Genomic DNA, 21,639 nt, shown 5'->3' on the forward strand with positions numbered 1-21,639 from the left:
GATATTTGAGGTATAATTTGATTGAATTTAATATATAGTTGGCTGTATAGAATACTTTCTATTGCAGTATCACATTCCCATGATAAAATACAAAAATTCGCCGCACGAACGAATTTGCTAGTATGGCTAGTTCTAAATATTGTCTGTCGTGATCAGAATGTACCTAATCTGCGCTATCAATGAATGGTGTACTCGTAATAATTATATTTACGATGTTTACTTGCTACGGGACTCTTGTACATAAGCATTTAGTACGGCACCTTTCACACGCCTCATTTCTGCTGCTAAAAAGCCTTTTCGGCTTTTTAGCAGCAGGTTTAAAAACATAAAAAAAAAGTAAAAATTAAAAAAATGTTAATAATAAAAAACACCGACGGCAATCGTAGTAAACCAGATTTTGATTATTAGTATTTTGATTTAGAAACTAAAGTACTGAACTAAATTTGGTGAAATTTTTATGAGGCCAATCTGAAAATATCCTTTCAGATAGAAAAAAAATTACCAAATCTGAGGGCCTACCATGAAATGTTTTCCGAAATTCCGGATCCGAACGAAACAAAAATTTGAGTCCAAAATTACATGAAACGTACCGTTTAAAAATAATAAAAATGCTAAAATATCGTTTCTTTGAACTTTTATGGTAGGATTTATGACAAACGAAATTTTAATCTCCATTTACAGGGTCGATTTCAGTATAAACAAAAACACGAAATTGAGCCCGAAAATTCGGAATTTCATTTCATGGTAGACTCCCTGTTTGTAAATGATGGAGTTATGAGGTAGATATAAAAAAAAATACAACCGAAATGAGAATCTTCTCCTTTTTTAAAGTCGATAAAAATAATCCTCAGGTAAGGAAACACATGCGACCATAGTGCTGTCTACATGCGACTCTTGCTACTTTTCATCAGATGGACAGTCAGCCATTCTAAATTCCATAAGAAAAATATTGACCTATTTTTTTTTTATTTCCTGGCAGGGTAATAAAGTCAAGTAAGTACCCTTGAAAAAGTAGCTTACTCAGATAAACTTCATTTTTCCAACTACACAACTCAGATCAAGGTGAACGAACCGCGCCAATGCAATCGCGACCAACCGGTTGAACCCCGCGATATTTCCGCGGCAAGTAATCGATAACAATATTTTCACGTGGGGAGACACGCAGAAGGGTGCCCGGTGCCAACCATAGACATTTTTCATTACGATAAACTTTCAACTCTTATTACTTCCATTGTCGACATATTGGAATGATTGAAAGTCGGGCAACACTAGCTATAGATATGTCCATTTTTATTTTTCTTTTGATTTCTCTTTGATAATAAAATTGTTTATATCAAGGTTATTAATGTATCTGTGAACAAAAATCTACTATCTTGATCAGAAACTGACAAAATAAATCCAAACTAAATAATATTAACATTCTGGTGACATTACAAAATTAAATATGAAATTTAAATATATCTTCAATATTTAGATACAAATATGTTACTAAATCACTTTTAAAAACTTCCTAAATACATATGTATATATTACGCCTTTTCCCCATTAGGTTAGACAGAAGCACTGAAACGCCAAATACTCCGTTTCATACAATCAACTTTCGTCTTCTATTCTTTTCTACACTTATTAATCTATTCATAAAGTATCTATTCATACGACTAAATCGATTAAAATTAAATTTACGTCGATTGAGCACATCCTACAAATACTAGAATGCCTTTATTAAAATTCGTACCGGTAAAGCCGCGGATTACTGCTAATTAATTTATAAACAATGTGTTAAATCACTACTAACTATTGAGTAGTTTGTTCATCATATATAATGGATAACAATCCATTATAGTCTCACTATCTACTGGGTACCGGTTTCTCATCACGCTGAGGCAGCATTGGAAGATGCGATTCCGAATTTTTACCCAAACGACAAATATTTTTTCTCCAAATTAATACAATTTCCTTCACTTTTACCAGATTATAAACTTGTGTCGATTTTCATTATGTTTTTCCATATAACCACAACGCAAACGACGAAGAAAGCACTGTACCATATTACCTAAATTTCTCCACGCCCTTTTTAATTTTCTCCAAAGATTGCCCAACTATATCATTTCTGACAACACTGATAAGAGGATATTAGCCTACTATTACTATTCTGTACTGAAGACTTGGTACAGGGTTTAATTTTAAGCTTTCACTTACACTGGTATATCTTGTTTATTTCCTCAAGTCACCTCTTACAACATCTTGAGGACGAAAAAAGAACGCACATTGTATTCTTACTCCGTCATCGCGTTTATAAATAAGTATGAATAAGTCATTTAATGTTTATTTATATCTATCTAATCTACCAATAATAAACACAGTCGTAATATATACTTGGTACAGTAGTGAGTAAATTTGGTAATAAACAAGGCTTAATTACGAAATATATTCGACAGACGTCAACCAACATCCGGATTTGGTGCCTTTATTTATATTTAAATAATTGCATTTCATTCTATCCCATGTTTATTTTCATAGAACTTTTTAAGATAGGATTAACATAAAATTACTTCAAACTAGTTGCTCACATGATGAATATGAAAAGTAAATAGGTATCTATAAAATTAATGCCGGTCTTAAGCGACTTGTAAAAGGGCGCAAATTCCTGATGACTTTATTTTCATCGGATCAGAGGAAGCACCGGCGCCATCAATATATTGGTCAGAAGAACCTCAGTAAAAAGTGGTGGCTTTATTTAGTCGTCAAAAAGGGCGCCATCAAAAACTTGTCCAGGAACGCCAGGTAGGCTAAAGCTGGCTCTGGATAATGTATGTGACAACAACATCATTATTTATTAATATGTTACGGTGAAAGTTCCCAAACATTTTCATAAACACAGCCCGATTACAAAAGAAAGGTTCTTTTAGACAGTTTACAGTCACTACATTTTGCCTAAAAGCAGATGTTCCCTCGCTGATCTCGCCATTACCTTACCAAGTTTTAATCTACGTACTTTGTTGAGCAAAAATGCGGAACACACTAATCGCACGATAAATCATGAGAAACGACTGTGTAGGCGCTCACGTGGAGTGATGCTCTTAACATTTTGTCACTATAACATGTTAAACCTACCCTTTTGATGTGTGATGCTTAGAATAGATAGACAACCACATCTGCTACACGTGTAATATTAAAAGCCTGACAAGCTACTGCAGTTTAGCCTGTATACAATCTATTTTAGTTCTTGTTTTTATTGAGGCATTAGCTCACTTGTATGACTATCCCAGCCTGAAGGGGAAGAGATTGTTAGTAATGCGGACTCCTAGTCCTATTGCTAGCAATATATCCTGTCAAGTTGACCTCCAAGTGTTCCCCCTGGAAAGCATCTTACTGAATTTCTTCACGATGGGCTAACAAATCTGTCTTTTCATTCTCACCTATCATTCCTCACCGGGACCCCGCCAGCGTATACCGTTAGGGCAAGCAGGCATCCATCCATTAAAGACTATCCCAGCCTCATGAGATATTAGTTTTTCAGGGACTTCTTATCCATATAACTTCTTGGTATTGAGATTATCAAGTCGACTCAGGTTCGTTTTACAGGATAAAATGAAAGTTATTAGTCATACATAAAACTAAGTCTATCTATACTATCTCTAGAATATATTAAGACAAAAATTACATGAATCAAAAATTTTAATACGATATAAGCAATTAGACGCATCTTGTTAATATGGAAGTTTCAAAATTTATGTAGTTTTTCGACCCTTATTTATTAATGAAAATGTTTATTTCACTTGTAGAACATTCTCTTAAAATGATAATTAACAGTTTTGATTTCACCAGTATAAAGTGTACAACCCAAAATTCACTTTTAAGATTCTAATTCTGCCCACATTGTACTAGCAAATGTAAAAGATCTTACATTGTATACAATTTGGCGACTGTTTTACTACTATAAGGTAATAAAGTATGTTGCGACATGGCCAGAACGCAACCTGAATATATAACTAATTAGAACTCGAAATACTAAATAAATAATAAACTTTCGCGCTACACGTTTTGTCAATCATCAATGAACTTTAAAAAGAAGGAGATTCTCAATTTCGTCGTATTTTTTTGTTTGTTACCTCATAACTTAGTTCTAAACCGATAGAAAATTATTATTTTTTATCTGAAAAGATATATAATTACAAATTGGTACCATAGTTTTTATCATAATCGGTTCAGTAGTTAAATTTTTAAAACAAAATAACCCATTTTGTCACAATTGAAATCAATTTTTTTTGTAAAACACAATCTTTAATTATATTGTTTAAAACCCTCAGTATAACGCCACAGGTATTGTAGTTTAGAACAATGAGAGAGTTGAGAAGAAGCATTCTGCCTCGGAAGCAAAGACAGGGCAGCGGTATTTCAGTTTACTCGTGACCATGGCCGGTGTGACCTGGTCGAAACGTTATACTACAGATAATAATTTATCTAAAAAATAAAGTTAAATAAGTATGATAATTCATAAATAATGTAAAATATTTTTTTTTTGATAAAACACGTGTTGCGTGTAGATTTTTAAATCTTGTACATTATTAATTATAAAAACATACTCGTATCTATGGCGAATTCGCAACTCAAATAAATGTGAATAATTATATAAGTTATTTCTACTTAATAAAGAGGATATAAAAAATATCTAGTCTATCTAGTAGACCTTTAATATTTTTTATATAAAATATCTCTTTTTGTTAGGTACGAAAACAAAATTATTTACATCTCTTACAGGCCCATTTTCCAATATAATGGACAAAAACAATGCATTACAGCGATCAAGTCTCGTAGCGGGCAACCGTAAGTACATCCCGGGATTGATTCGTAATTCGTAACCAAGCCGGCTGTGCCGCCCGAAAAATTCACCCCGCGCTAAACTTTCAGCAATCCAATTACCGGCGCGGAACTCTGGAAATTCTAAACCGATTATACAGAATTGAAAACATTAAGTACTTTACAGATTCCGACTGTCCTCACATCCGATATCGAGTCTTATTCCCTCGGCGTTCGAATCGATTTCGCATCACCAAATAAATTATTGCAAAGTCAAAGATGGAATTTAAATGAAAATTATATAGAAAAAAAAAACTTATTTTCCACGTTCCGCAAAGGAGGCAGTGATCAGAAAACTTTGATGATCTGCCGTTTGAAACAAGCGTCGTTCTAAGAGTGGGTACTTACCTAATATCTTAATAGATGTTGCAAGGAGGGCGTCAGAAAATCACATTGATTAACGCTCAAACAAGAGATAAGGGTTGATCCCAAAAGGTTATTCTTTAAAAGTATTAGTTAATTCTGTTTTTTTGTACCGCAGGAATTATATTTTCAAAATCGACTCATCACTCATTTAACAAGGTAAAATTAAATAACAGATGCTCGAATATTTTAATAACTTCTTACGTTCAATTAAATAAATTAATTGTATTAGTTAGAAAATTTTAATCATTTTTTAAAAGGACAGTAAGATTCCTTATTTTCTATACAAAATCTTTTAAGGTAATATATTTATTTCGTGAAGAAAAAAAAAACAGCGACTTTATATTATGTCCTTATACTTGTTCGTTTTATTACTCTGGATTCTTTCTTTTTTGTTGCGAAGCAAAATCTTAAATTATGATTAATATAACCTTATCGATCCCCAAAACAAAAAAAAGTTCAGAATTACCAAAGATATAACACTCAATAAGTTTTAAAAACTCTTAAAAAATAAAACATTATGCATTTCGTTGTATAATCGAAAAATACTAATAACTCTTATTCTAAGTAGATACGGTAAAAAAGTACACATAACTAGAAATAGAAACATTATTAAATAATAAAAATCATAATCTAATAGCATATAATTGAAAAAATTTCGAAGCGGATGGATTTTAAACTTTTTCATGCCATACCAAGCTATTGCTCTAACCAGTTGAACCACCGCTTCATCAGACAGATACCCCCTCGAAATTCACAACCACTATAGGTACTTAGTCTCTTCGGAATTGCATTACATAATTTATTGGCAATAGTTACCTTAATATTATATTATAGCGTTAGTTCCCATCTCTAAAAAACGATAAACCATGAAAGTCGAAATGTAATACCTTAATAACTAGTTAAACAACGTAATGAAAAAGTTAAATTTTTTTCGTTACATATCCATTAGTCTTGTCTCGTTACTATACAAGTGTTACAATAGAAATTAAGGTCAACGAACATTTAATTGGACAATTTAGAACCTATTTTTGCCAACATCACCGTTTTACATCCTATTTGCATACAAATGGCTTTTTCTAATTCTAAGCCGTTTGGGCCTGTCTCTAAATAATCGTCAATGAAATTATTTTATGTAGCACAAGATAATTTGTTGTTAATATTCAAGGATACGCCCGGCAATTCATCTAACAAAGTATTAATATTCAAAGTAATTTGTAAATGTTATACACATTTGAGAATCATTTTTGTCCATTATTCTCCTCTGAAAGTATATTTCGCATATTGTTAAGTCTAAATAAATAAAGACAAATTATTATTTGATCTACATAGTTAAATAAAATACTTTGTACAAGAAAAGGAAGTGATCCATTTTCTAGATTCTAAGATACTTTTGTCCAGGTCTTATGGAAACTACTTGGAACTACTTAATTAACTTGGATTTAATATTATATTATAACATAGACTATGTTGGTTTTTCTTTCAGTAACCCAAAAATTAAATCTAAATTAAAACTTTATTTTTTGTTTAATTTTAAAAGAGTAAATGCTGGCAGTATTACTCGACTGAAACTTTTTAAGTTAATGATAGATTTCGCTTGTCATAAAATGTATGTTTTATTGAAATAAATAAATAAAAAAAAAATATATAGACCTACTTGAATAAAATATTTTGATTTGAAACAAAACAGAAAGAAATGGTATATACAGCTGATTTTGTTCGATTCCCTTGGTACTAAAAATACTAGGTACTATACAACTAGTTACGGGTTCTCAAACTATCATAGTATATCACTGAGATGTCATAGTATATAAATATATGTTACTATAATGATTTCCACATTATATTCAAAATAATTCAGTATAACCACTTTTGAAATAAACTTATTGAAAAATCTATACAACAAATAATAACTGATATAGATTAATAGAAAAAAATAATAGATATTGTCGATCATTATTAAAGCAAACCTAACATATCTTTGTTTGTTTATGGTATTTGTATGACATACACTAGATTACATCCAAGGTAATCTCATATTTTATTCATAAACTCGACCTCCATCGTCCATCATCTAGATAAATAAAAATCAAACAGTTATGACATGTTTATAGCTTATTTAATTTGTACTTTTATTAGTATACATCATAGCATATTATTATCATAATTGTAAAATTAGAAACATTACAAGACAAAGAAGATAAAATCTAAGCTACAGATCTATCATGCATGATCAGACTGTGTGCTGTCTGAGGGAGGAGTCCAGAACTAGCGAGTATACACGAGTTATGAAAGTGGATAAAGTAAGAGATGCATTTAAATATAGAGGTGTCCACACTCGATTCTTACACTATCCTATAATGAACCTATCTAGATAGATAAATTATTTGACGATATAACGCCATAGTAATTCATGTAAGTTATTATCATTTTTTTTTTATTATTTTGAATAGGAACAAACAAACAAGGAACGAGATAGGATATAAAGGAAGAATAAATAGAATTTTAGTACTTGTGATTACAAATATAGTTTAAAGTTTAATGTTTGGAGATAATTTACATTTTTTCAAATAATTTAAAGAATATCTGTAAGAAGTAAAATTATCCATTGTCATTTTGAAAAAGAAAAACACAAGCAATAAGAAGGTATAATATAAATCAACACTGTCTCCTGCTATGAAATACATAATATCAAGTTTCATAGCCTTTAAAGGTAGGTGGCACTACTGTGTCCACATTATGCAACGTCGAATAACAGAAGACTTTTTATACTTTGTCGCTTTAATTTTGTGCAACGAATCTGGCCCGGTAGCGTCCGTCGCAATCCGCTTTTAAATTTACCCACAAATTTCAACCCTACGCGTATAAACACAAGGAAACAAAATGTTAACGATTTGGAATTTATGACATCCAATAGTGTTGGATGGAGGAACGTAAGCCCGTTGCAGTTCGTGAGTCACGACTTGAAAGTGACAAAGTCAGGTACAGACAACAATAAAAGTTCAGTGGACTCGTTGTTATTATTTTGTACATTAAAAAAATATTCATTACATTAAGTACCTACTTAGCTTTTATATAAATAAATTGTAACACTATTGCATTTGGTTCTTAATTACACAAGCGTTTTTTGAACGTACGCGTAGGCAACGATCGAACGATATCACTGCAATACATTCATCGCAACAACATTGTGACGATTACTTGACTAAATTGTGACGAAAAAATATCCTAGACTATATAGTAGACAATTTGTCAGAGGACATTGTATTTGGATTATCTGTTCAAACTTTGAAATCCAACCAAGAACTATCCTCAGTAAATAGTCCATCTTAAGAATGGCGCTGGAATCGATACTGATGGATTTTGTTGATTATTTTGTAATTAACGGTAATTTGAAGTAAAATGACTAGAGCGCCATCTACTATTTCTTGTCTAATTTTGTTTAATAAATAACCACCTTAATAAAACACCTACTGTGCAAGTACACGATTTACACAAAAAGAAACAGTTCACAGATAAAAAATCCATCATCTCCGCAGCCCTTAATGCGGCGCAATTGATACCACAATGCGTCGTTTGTTTAAAAAGTTCAAAATCATTATCATCAATGCAATAACATTGATAATAATTTCTTCATCAGAATCCATGTTTATGATCCTACTGTACTGAACAATAGCAAAGCTTCGACCTTTTCCCAGCAATGAAGACGCCACACCTCTAAAAGTACGAGTATACTGTCAAAATTCTACTGCATTAACGCAGTACAATCGCAATGGATATTATTTCCTATTATTAATCAACGTCATCGCTTGTCAAAAATATTAAAACAATATATAAAAAGACTAGCTGCCTCGGTAAATGTTGTTTTACCATATACATTATTTCTAAAACTATACATGAAAATATATCGTACTACAATTATTATATTCTATTGCCATTTTGCAACCCTATTGCGTCATATAAAAATTGCCATTAAAAAACAGGGGTTGATCGTAAAAGGGTGAAAATTTGAATTTGTATGTACTTTTCAATGCTAAATCATATTTAAATAAAACTAAAAAAAACTGCCAAAAAATTAAAAAAAAAAATTGGGGATGGTCACTCTTATTATTGAGGGGTATGAAAAATTGGCCGGTTGAAATTGAAAGGTTGGCCGATTCTCAGACCTACCCAATATGCACACAAAATTTCATGAAAATCGGTAATGCCGTTTCGGAGGAGTTTGGTAACAAACACAGTGACACGAGAATTTTATATATTAGATACCTGTAACTACAGCTCTATAAAAGACGTAAAATAAATAAGACCAAATAATATTTTATTATTATAACTGATGACAAAAAGACCACACTCCATTTACGGAAGCTCAAAAACAATAACAAAATGACATTATAACGAAATTCTACTAAGTCCTCATTAGCTTTTTTTTTCTTCCAACAGAAAAATAATATGTCAGTAGTTTCAAATAGCATCAGCATTTCTAAAGCATTACTTGGAAATGAGAGGACGAACAACTAAGGATATATTCCGGAGAAAACGAGTTTTCCGCTGGTCATCCGATTATGGCTGACAAGGAGATAATAACGTCTGTCTATCATCCTATGGACCGAATTATTTGGAATCGATTTGGGTACAATATATGTTATTTATTCGCTGAAATAATGGAAATCACTAAACAGAATGAGCATTTTCTCTCTAAGAATAATAATATTTATTTGAAGAGAAGCTAGATAAGCATAAATCATTCTATATAGGTTTTACTACCTCTTTTATACGAGACCTTATGTATCATAGAAAATATCCCAATATTTTAAGACATCTATCGACAAGAAAAAAGAGTATTACATAGTAAATAAATTGATATATAGCTAAAATAATATTCGAAAATAATTTTATAAATACAAGAACAATTTGAACGTAGCAACAATTATTATGTTCGCAACTGTACTGATTATGGATACCTATAGTCGACAATACAACCTTCTAACGTACCTACAAGAATAATTGATGTCACTCTTGACGCTTCCAGACAAGTTCTAGTATAGCAATTTGAAGTCACTGATTACACTGATATTGATTTACAATAGCTAGACATGTTGTGACTCTCGCTATCCAATCCATTGTTTGCGGTGTGATTTATTTTTTTTATGATAGCTCATATTTACTTTTTAAACACTTTCTATTTCAAATGGCGCGTATTACAATTAAAATATTTTTTGCTTAGTTAAAATGAAGTTTTATTAATAATTATTGCACATTTTCCATTCTCTAACCCAACGACAAAGTAGAAGCATTGACAAAAACTTTATAGTAGAATTATTTATCTAAGTATAAAACTCCTAATTTTAAGGTTTTAATTCCGTAACAGTTAACTACTTAGCAAAATTATCCAAAGAGATTATAAACTGTAAAATAAAATGTATAATTATAAAATGTATTTTTTTTCTCGTTCTTTAACAAGCTGTGTCTGTCAACGGCAGCTTCAATTTAATTTTCTTCCAGGAGAATAATTTCAAATTACATTTCTAGCAGCTGAATCGGCGGATTTAGAAGAAAAAAGGAACAGGTCCGTTCGTATACGACTGTGACGGAATGAAATTAAATTTTATAAATGACCAATGCAGGACAGGAGCAGTTATTTGGTTTTTATTATACTAAATATATTGAAAATACTATTTAATTATTGTTAAAGGATTCGCATTTTTTTGTACACATAGGTACTGTGCTTTGTTCCAGTAAACATTGCTCATGATATCCTGGTAATGAAAAGAAGCAATAAGACATAGTATTCTTACTTTTCAACTATACAACGAATTATAAGTATATACGTATACCAAGCCGCCTGGCAAGCATAGGCGGTCGGCAACGCACGCGTAATACCTCTGGTATTGCAGGTGTTCATAGGCTACGGTAACCACTTACCATCAGGTGGGCCGTATACTTGTTTGCCACCTCAGTGGTATAAAAAAATATTAATAGTATCCTATTAATATTATAAATGCGAATGTTAGGATGAATGGATGATAGTTACTCATTCGCGCAAAAATCGCCATGTCGGTCCCGGCATAGAATGGGCTAACCCTTCTTTTCTCGTGGGTGTTATAAGAGGCGACTAAAGGAACTTATGGTCGAGGGATGGGCAGCAGCGTCCCTCTTAACATATCTCATAACACCTAAATTGCGGATGTCAATCCGCCTGCCAAGCATGACAACTACTGGCAAAACTCCCTAATGATAATCACTGTAAAGAAACGGCCCCCGGTCCCAGGCAGCTCCGCTATTCCTGGCAGGGATACGAGTGGCTCACTACCGTTCTTTATGGCAATCTATCGGGGAGGTTTGTGTCCAACAGTGGACGAATAATGGCTGAAATGATGATGATGATACCTATTCACATAGGTGAATCCGTGGGATTTAGCTAGTAATTAAATATATATTTTTTATAATACACAAAGAGACCGAGACACGTAACGTAACGTTCTGATTGCGAAATCTTTTTTCTTCATAATTAATTAAAACATCACATGTATTAAATCAAAGTAAAAGTAGTTTTATACTCAATATATGTGGGTAATGACGCAAATATAATTATGTATAAAATATAGTACTAAAGCCTTTTTTAGAAAAGGAAACAAACGTAAGTCTTTTTGTATTATAAAATGAAATAAATGTTATTTAAGTACTAAGAGCAAAAAACGTTCTGGCTTGGAAATTGCACAACCAGTAAACATATTCTGTTTCACCACAATTTTAAATGTATTTGAATACAGCTTTTTTGGTTGTGTAGTTATAATAATGGACTTTTGGAAAAATAATAATAACAAAATGAATCTTTAAAAATCTTATAAATTAAGTAAAAGACATTTAGTATTATATTATTGGAACATTTAGGTACTTCTCTTTTAACAAAAACATTTGAATTAACAAACGACATTACATCACAGTTTCTATGACAGAATTTCTATTGTAAACTCAATAAACAATCGATAATAGGCGCCATATTTTATTTGTATTTAAGTATATAGCTAGTATTGTTCTATCAGGGCCTCTCTGTTCTTGTACCATTTTATATTTTTTAATACTAATGAAATTAAAAGTATGAATTGTTCAAGTTTCAAATAAATAGCTCACTAATATAATAAATAAGTAAGATAATAAATAATACTAGTATATTGTCTATAGTGGTAAGTCATTACCTATCATCACAGATCTATCAGTCTATCAGTATCTATCAGTCTCTGTCTGAAGCTTCATCTTCAACCTAATGAGGTTAAATGCGCTTACTCAGAAAATACTTTATTATTATTATAATACCAGCCATTAACTGTCCACCGCTGAACATAGGCCTTTCCCATAAGGTGAGTTTTGTCAGTAGTTGCCACGCTTGACAGGCGGATTGGCAACTACAGTTAGCCTTTGGTGATTTTTTAAGAGGGACGCTGAAGTTTATCCCTCAACCATTAAATTCCTTTAGTAGCCTTTTACGACACCCGCGGGAAAGAAAGAGGTGACCCATTCTATGCCGGGACCACACAGCACAAAATACACAGAGTAGAACTTTTATCCCATCAATTTGAAAAGTACAAGTTGAATTAAATATAACATAGAATAATTAGGCTTCAACTTTACTTATCTTAATTATCAATTAAATAATCCTATAAAGCTATATAATTTCTAATAAAATTCCTAGGTATCTATATAATCTCTATTTATAGCAAAGTAATGGATCCTACCCATATCAATGTGATTAGTGTTGACTGAGATGGCTTCATTTGAATAATTAGAGAGGTAGATTGAATTTAATAGCGCTTAAATATTAGAAGCCTGAATATTACGTGAATTAATTTGATTTTAGCATTAGAGAAACCTATATATGTAACCTATGTATTGAACCTATATATACAATATGAAATAAATTTGAACTAGGAACAATTCAATCTCAGCTCAAGATAAAAATTTTTGCAATTTATCCAAGACAAACTAAATTACCATCATACTAAATAGGTATGTAATAAGTAGTTTGAAGATTTTACATTACTTGTGCAAAGTGCTCAACAAGTTTCATTTCAAGGCTAAACGAGAAACAAAAAAGTTGATAATTTAATTAAACGAACTGTTCGGCCGATAAACTCCAAGACGTATAAGAAACTAATTTGGAAACATTAATTGATACATAGAAGTTTCGTGACAGACACAAATTTATATATGATCGTTGATAAAATGTAAAATATGTTTACAAATATTATTATTTATTATCAGACACTTAACAAAAATATATTAATAAAGTAAAGAATTATTACGAGTTTCTAATAATTATTGTGTCATTTAAATACGTCCAAGCTTAGTTTAATTTAATCACTGTACCATTGGGGTTTGTAATTTTTTTTTTAATAACAAAATATATAAGTATTTTTACATTCTCATAATATCTATAGAATAATATTTCCTATGTTACTTCAGAATAGAGAACTTATTATTTATGATAATTAAAAGAAAATTAATAATGTAAACTAACTTGTTATATTGGTTTAGGCATACGAATATTAGACGCAAGATTCACAAAAAAAATATATAATGCGAAAATGGAAGGATGCAGGTACAGAAGGAAGCCTAAACTAAATGACTGCGTACAGAGGGTGGATTCAAGTGTCTCCGGAACCACTGTGTATGCATGACACGAGTCATAAAAGAGCCTTTGACGCTCGATTCCCGCTGTATGAACATGAAGATAGATATATAGATAATAATGTGACATCCAAGACAGGATATCCTTGTAAAACATCAAGATACACATTGTAAGGAGGCGAACAAAACAGTACTGTAGGACAGTAGCGGGATGGCTTTCGACAACGTGACTCACGACCTACGCTTAATCAGCCAAGAAAGTCATACAAAACGCTTATTTATTTACCGAGCCTGACCCTATGGAAAGTGCATCCATGCACTCCTTTGTTTGGAATGACATTGATCTCTAATAGACGTTCAATAAATTGACATATTTGTAATAAATCTATGACATGACCAAAGTCTTGAAAAGGGAGAATGGGAAAAGAACATTAATAAAAACAATGGAAAATAGAAGAGGCAAAATGCTAAGCCACCTTATACGACATGACAATTTTTATATAGCATATTCGAAAGAAAAATAAAGCGCGAGAGAAGAGGAAGACCGAGAAATAACTACATGGAACAAAAAAAGGGAACACTAGGTGTCATGTCGTATAGGGACATCCAAAATATGGCCTGGAATGGAGCTGGCTGGAAGAGAATACATGAATTAGTTGCACTGACAAGAAAACACTTAAGTGAAAAAAGAACACAAAAATTTACAATTTGGATAATCTGAGAGGTATAAAATATTATTATACTTAAAATATATTAGATAGGGTAGATATTATTATACTTAAAACCTAAATTACAGTACAAAAACTAATGGAGTGAAACTATATTAATACTCGTTATTATCGGCACTTGGTGGAACTTTATATATATATATATATATTATACAAAAAAGGTGTGATAATAAACACCTAACCAGTTTCGCCGTTTAGGATATTTTCAAAGATTAATTTTACATTAGCTATCAAATAGTTAAGAAGACTCTATATTTTCGAATTAGAGTTTATAAAACTAATTTTGTAAAATGTATTTATTATATATAAGAATAGTTTCATGCAATAGCGTAACGCAAAATAACTATAAACCAAATACCTAATTATTTTATTATATAAACAACTTCGCCGCTGCGATATTTTCTCTCGTTTAACTAAAATAAAATAAAATTGATAATGGATGTCGAGATAAACGTCATTGTAAGTGATATTTAATTACATTAAATAATTTATTATCATAATGATGTTACCAGAAAATAAAAATCTGTAATATCTTACTCTAATAAAATTGATCCAAAATACTTATACGGGTATTTAAAGTACCTTACTTTTTAATTCAAACTTTACTTACCAAATCTATCTAGCTACATAGCAAATATTTAGTTTAATAATGTCTGTAAATATAGTCTGTTTATGAATAACTAAACAAACTTTGTCAAACAGTTCTAAAGAGAACTGTCCCTAACAAAACAAAAGAAAATTAACACTTCCCACAATAGACTATGCCAACTAACGAAAGAGACAACAGTCCGAGAGCCTTTTAGGTGAAGGTCAAGAAGACAGGAAGCGCGTGTGAGGTCGGCTGACGTCACTTCCCGAGCCGGTGCACTATGTATTCGAAGGTATTCAAGGCGTTAATTTATAATGTCTACTATTGTATAAAGTGATTATCCTAATTCGAAAACTGTTGACTGAATGCATTCCGTAGATTAAATGCCTTTCACAATGAGGTTAATTTATAAATTTGTATGACAAGTATTTGTATGCCTCGACAAAGATTGGCATTGTACAACAGGAATTGTTACTACATGGCAGTAAAAATATATAATAACCCACAGAATATAAAAATCTGACAGACAAAAAATTTAATGAAAAACTCTACAACTGGCTTATCGGGAAATGTTCTTATTCACTTGAAGACTATTTTAATGCAAAATTTTAAGAACTAATTCAAATGAATGATTTCCACGCCACACTGTTGAATGCAGAGAGTATTCTTTAAGATTAAGTACTTCTAATGTATTAACCTGTATTCGAACAAATAAAGTTATCCTTAATTAATTCATTCATTCGAGAAATAATTACAATACCTTGGAATAATACTTATAATAATTGTCAAGTTAGTTTCATCAAAATTAAATGATAATAAATTTATTTAAGTAAACAATTTTCACCTTCGGCCTCGTCCTCATATTTTGAGAAGTGATGATGGGAAAGAAGACAGCTCGCGAGTTTTTAGGACAAAAGTGAATAGACTGTTCATAGGCTCTAAGCTTTAAGTCTATATTAAGAGTATAGTATATCCAGAAAACATACAAAGAGATATTTTTTAAAAAAGACGAGAATTAAATTAAATTATGATAATTTATCTACACATTTCGACATTTTCCCGTCTCATAAAACATGCAGCGCGAAAGTTAATAGATACAGGGAGAGTTGGACTCCTTTGCTATTTCTATGATCTCTATGATCATGATCAGGTGCACAGTGCTTCATGTGAACTAAATTAAATATCTAAGTTAATTTTTTCCCTTAGATCGTAATATAAGCGCGCGAGTTCCATAATCAATGCTATAAATATAAGTACTTAAGAAAAAGCAAATCATATCAGCCTTTAACTGTCTACTGATGAACATAAGCCAGCTTGGGTGGTTTTGCCAGTAGTTGCCATGCTTGGCAGAAGTATTGGCAACCGTAGTTAGTCCTTGGAGATATTTTAAGAGGGACGCTGCTGCCTATTGGTCGCCCTCCCTTAGTTGTCTCTTGCGACACCCACGGGAAAGAAGAGGTGGCCTATTCTATGGCGAGATTATACGGCGGCAAAGATTTTAACGTTTCATGAAATTCATTATACTCATTATTGTTATATATAGCCTTTCTTTTATGTTTTATGTAGGTACTCGTATATATTAAATTTAATAAAAATAATGAACAAATATATTAGTTCGATTTATGTAACCATACTTTTAATTGAGTCATTAAAAATGTACAATTTAAATGTCAAGCAGCAACAGGTGTAGATTACTGATATACTGATACGCGATGTCTAGTTTTTTTAACAACTTTACAAAAACAAATCCTGTTCGATGCAACTCTACAAAGGTCACGTGGACGCAGGCAAGCCTGTTCAAGAAGGACTCGCCTTTTCTTTTATTATAAACTTACTGCCCGTTTCAACTTTTTACGTGTATACTAATGAAGAAAATGAGACCAAATCTTTCATCTTTTCAACATAAATCTTTCACTTTTCCGTACATTTTTTCCAACATTTTCTTTCATACAAATCTTATTCTAGCAATTACAAATTAAAAAAAAAAAGAATTGTACAAATAGATACAGTCGTTTTGAAGTGATACGCATACATTCGGCAATTGATTTTTATTTATACAGATAGACCAATTAACTCGACAGGTGTCGTGCTGTTAACTTATTGATTGAAATGCCTGAAAGAAATGGCAGAAAAGAACAATTTGTACGAGAAAAAGAAAAATGGGCTTTTTACTTTTACTTAGGCTATTTTCTATTTTTTCTCTTTATAAGAACCTTCCTCGAAGTTCAAAAATATTATTAAAAAATTATCAAATTGATCCAACTTGTCTCAAGTTTTGTGCTTAACAACACTTTTAGCAATTCATTTTTATTTATATAGAAAAATAGATTACATGAACGAAAACCTCATCTGACGTTTAGGTTAGACAAGATCAATACTTTATCCGGGATTTGGAATTTGCATGCAATTTCACTACTAAATACGCTAACGGTCACCAGACCACATAAATTTCTCTTGAACCCTTTAATACCTAGATACGTGGAATCCGTTTTCATTGCTTATATTTTGGCTGGCTCGCTAATGCTGTTTTTGATTATTTTATTTTTATCGTGAATGTAATCAAACTGTGTGTGTTCTGTTTAAACGAAAATTAAGTTTGTATTTTTTTTTTTACAGAAATTTATCATTTAATCGTAGTACTGACATATTTCTTTATTATAGCAATAAATAAAATAGAGTTGGCTATTTGATCTTTCTACTTTTTTAGAACATTATCAGTCACGGTTAACAGAGTAACAACCAATCAACGGCACGAAGGTAGTCAATATAAATTCAGACTATTGCTTGCTGGGCTCCCGGTGCATGGTTCAACGCGCTCCAAGTTTATCGCCGTTCATAAAACCGTAAATAGATCGAATGCAGTAAAACGAGGCAAATGCAGTACCAGAGTTACCGACGTTGTTTCCAATTTCTCTGCAATACAATCTATAGAATACCATCAATATCCAGCAAAATCTAAAGAAAATGTTAAAGTAATCCTTGAAGTATAAGAATTATATTTAATTGTTTATAAAATATATCTACATCAATTAATCTTATTAATTGTAACATTTAAAATAATCACATCAGAAGCATCAAATTGGTGTCAGTAACATGGTTTTTAAAAAATAAAATAACTGATTTTGCCACAGTAAGAGTCAGTGCTTTATTGTTGAATAAAATTTGTCTATACCCTTCCTTGATCAAGATGCATCCCAATGAATATTTTAACCAATTGATATTGTTTTTATTAAGACAATATGAAACAATAAATAAAAAGTAATAGTTTTAACAATAATAATTATAAATAAATAATAGTATACACGCACACACCCATTCATTCATATAATCTTAGGAACAGAAGTAGGCACAATAAAGAAAAAAAAATGTAACTCACATCCGGTATTTGGAGGTGATCGATTACGGACAATTCAATATAATGACAATAAAAAATAGGTTCGACCTTAGAATCTAGACTATCTACTATTTAAACTTAAGGCCTTTATAATAATAAGGTATAAGGCAGTGCAACTGTATAATCCAATAGTTAATAATAGTCATAAATAATAAACAAAATGTCTATTCATACTAACATACGATAAATGTCAAAGTTTAAAATCAGTTTATCTATTAACTTTGCTTCCGCAGCTCAGAATCACAACCCCAAATGAGCTTACAATATTCCAAAGTTCACCGACACCATATCAAGAGTGCTCCAGATAAATGGATCACGTTACTTGATTAACCGGTGCGCATCCCTTCCCCTTATCACCCCTGGGAATATTTAAATGGGCCCTGAATATATCACACCACCCTCTGGAGGTAAACGAGCCACCAAGCAGACTCGTTTACCTGCGCTTTAGATTGAGAATATAAATGATGTTATCTTCATTAACGCACCAAACACAATATGGCAACTGCTACTGTAAATAAAAAGGAAATCTTGTATCATTAGCTTCTCTGGGTGGTGTGTGGAGAATGCATTACATTCTATTTGTTAGAGAGATAAGTATATTCCTATCACATGCGAATTGGAGCGACAATTTGTGACAGACGTGCGATTTCAATCAGCATGCCAATCACGTGCTCTGACACCACAACTACTGCTAATGTATTGAAAATCAGCATTCACTACGTCAACAGTATACTAAACACGTGTAGATGCATTCAATGATCATGGGGAGTGATTTACGAGCAGTTGAAAGTGATAATTCAATACAACATGTTACAGGACAGTTTTTCCACAAATAAGCGAAGTGGGACTATAAATAATACCCGAGTTTCCCGAGGTATTACTGTCACTGAAGACATGAAGTACTTCATTATGTGCGAACTATGTCCGAGCACGCGTAAAGTGTTTTTGTAGCTATAAATCCTGTCAAAGATCCTTGTCTTAAGCCAAGGTCTGCAAACTCATTCACAAGATCAAGTGGCAAAAAACTAGAGCAATGAACTGGGAGTCACGTAGGCTGCTCATCAACTCTCGGGGCACGTAGAAGCGTCTAAACTACCGCTCATTGTCAATATTGGAGTGCTGCCGAACCACTGGTAAAATCAATAGAGACATTATCGGATATTAGACGTATGATTGTTGAAATTGTTTTAGTGGTTAAAGAATAACAAACGAACATAAGATCGAAGCAGCTAGGAAATAAAGACTTAAGAAATCCAGTTGTTAATGAAGTGTTTATGGCCGAACTACGTAAATTAAATTTTTAATATTAAACACAAAAACAAGTTTACTGATAGTACTTTATACTGTTGAACATTCATTAGAAATGGATTCGTTAATATTAAACGCTATTGATGCGTTAGCCTTATGTTTTTATGAGTAATGCCTTTCTCAAGTGAACAGTTGAGTACACAAACAAAGTGCAAGGCTACGAAGTGCATCGCCGATAAACGAGATGAAAGCGACTGTTTATTTGATTTTCTGCCACAACGTGCAAGCATATTAACTAAGCTTCGGACGATGACCCTTACATCTTATTCCAGCACTTCCTCGGATCGTCAGAATCCCGTAATTTCGATGTAAACCGTAAACAGATAAAATTAACTTCATTCGCTCTCATCATAGACTATGTCTATTTTAATCAGTATCTTATAGAGAGCGTATGTGTAGGTTTATCAACTGTTATTACCTACTGTTACAACTCGCTGTAATACTTGATACTCGTTTTCTAAATGGGTCTTCGTTCGAGCATGTTATTAAAACAAATAGATATACCGCGCTGTCTGTGTCGCAATAATTAAACAATAAATCTTGTAGCAACTGCCTCGCAGGCCTCCCAACGTGTCTCATCCGTTGATGTCACAGAAATTAAAGAGGTAAAGCTCATAAAAGATTATATGCTTTCTATACGGATTAAAATTCCTTAGGGTAACACGAGGTAGATTTTTTATCAGCACTTTATCTTATGCTACTTTACATAAAGGCAACGATTTTCAAAGATCCTGATTAACTCTACTTCGATTCATAGTGACTAAATAGAACAGCATAGAGTAATGCAATCTTCAAATCAGTTATTGTTTACATTCACAAGGCGACAAACTATGTTGATGTGAGTCGACCTCGTTGATTGTACGACTGGCAATTTCGTAATCCAACGCCTTGGCGGTATAGCGGCGACCCATCAAACATTGTCGGATTACCTTTATGGACCATTTGTATGAGATCTGTTATGGTTAATGATTTCGATCCTGCTTTTCCTCCCTTGAGCAATCTTATCTAGTCATGCCTACACTAGGTAGTAAGTTTTTATAGATATTAGACTGGACAAAAACTGGAGCACTTGACACTTTCTCTTTTGTAGGTGATTAAAATAGGTATTCGGTACTATTTATTATCTGTAATTAGAATACCAGATTTTAAACTAAGTATAATCTGATTGTTTATAGGACTTGGACATGATTCTGAATATTTAAAAAAAAAATCACCCTCATGAATGCTCTCTACATTATGATGAGGTATGCGCTATTACTATCTTCACAGTCATGCAAAAAGGTTATCTGTAAGCTATCATTTTATTATAACAGAGTTAATGAGCGATCTTTGCATGTTTTTAAATTCATTATCTCTGACCACAACCCGGTGACTGTTTTCATATATAAGTCTTATCTCTATGTTAGTAGGTAAGAGTTCTTTACATTATATAGTTAATGCAATATGCAAAAATATTCCTATAAGAATTTCCAGCTGATTCTCACCGTTTATTTTTCTCATGCCGGCCCTAGACCTTCAACTACACGGCTAAAATCCTGCCTCCGGACGCAGTAACAACAAAACACACACAGAGACGCAACACTCTCATTTATTCCACACTAACCACAAATTGTTTAACACGGGACGTGACGTTCATGCTGGTCTTTCACAAAACTGCTTATTTTAAACACTTGACTGATAAAATATAAAAACAGAGATTGTTTATCACGAAGCGATCTACACCCACGCAAACATGCTGCGACGCGCGTCAACGCCGCGTGACTGCAGGCGTG

At 32.2% G+C, this 21,639-nt stretch overlaps 1 protein-coding gene across 2 annotated transcripts in view; it reads right to left on the reverse strand.

Moving 5' to 3' along the window:
- LOC113511818 (caskin-2) overlaps window positions 1–21,639 on the reverse strand; it is a 350,084-nt gene extending 328,445 nt beyond the window's left edge. The window contains exon 1 of one of the 2 annotated variants that reach the window (XM_026895548.3): window positions 21,352–21,639. Coding sequence is in view for 1 of the 2 variants with exons in the window: in XM_026895578.3 (XP_026751379.1) it covers window positions 21,352–21,367 (16 nt within the window). In the remaining variant the exon portion in view is untranslated. The remainder of the gene's footprint in view (window positions 1–21,351) is intronic. The other variant, XM_026895578.3, reaches the window with a different exon arrangement.

This window comes from Galleria mellonella, unplaced genomic scaffold (genome assembly GCF_026898425.1).
Source record: "Galleria mellonella isolate WM207_F2 unplaced genomic scaffold, CSIRO_AGI_GalMel_v1 utg329, whole genome shotgun sequence".
NCBI lineage: Eukaryota > Metazoa > Arthropoda > Insecta > Lepidoptera > Pyralidae > Galleria > Galleria mellonella.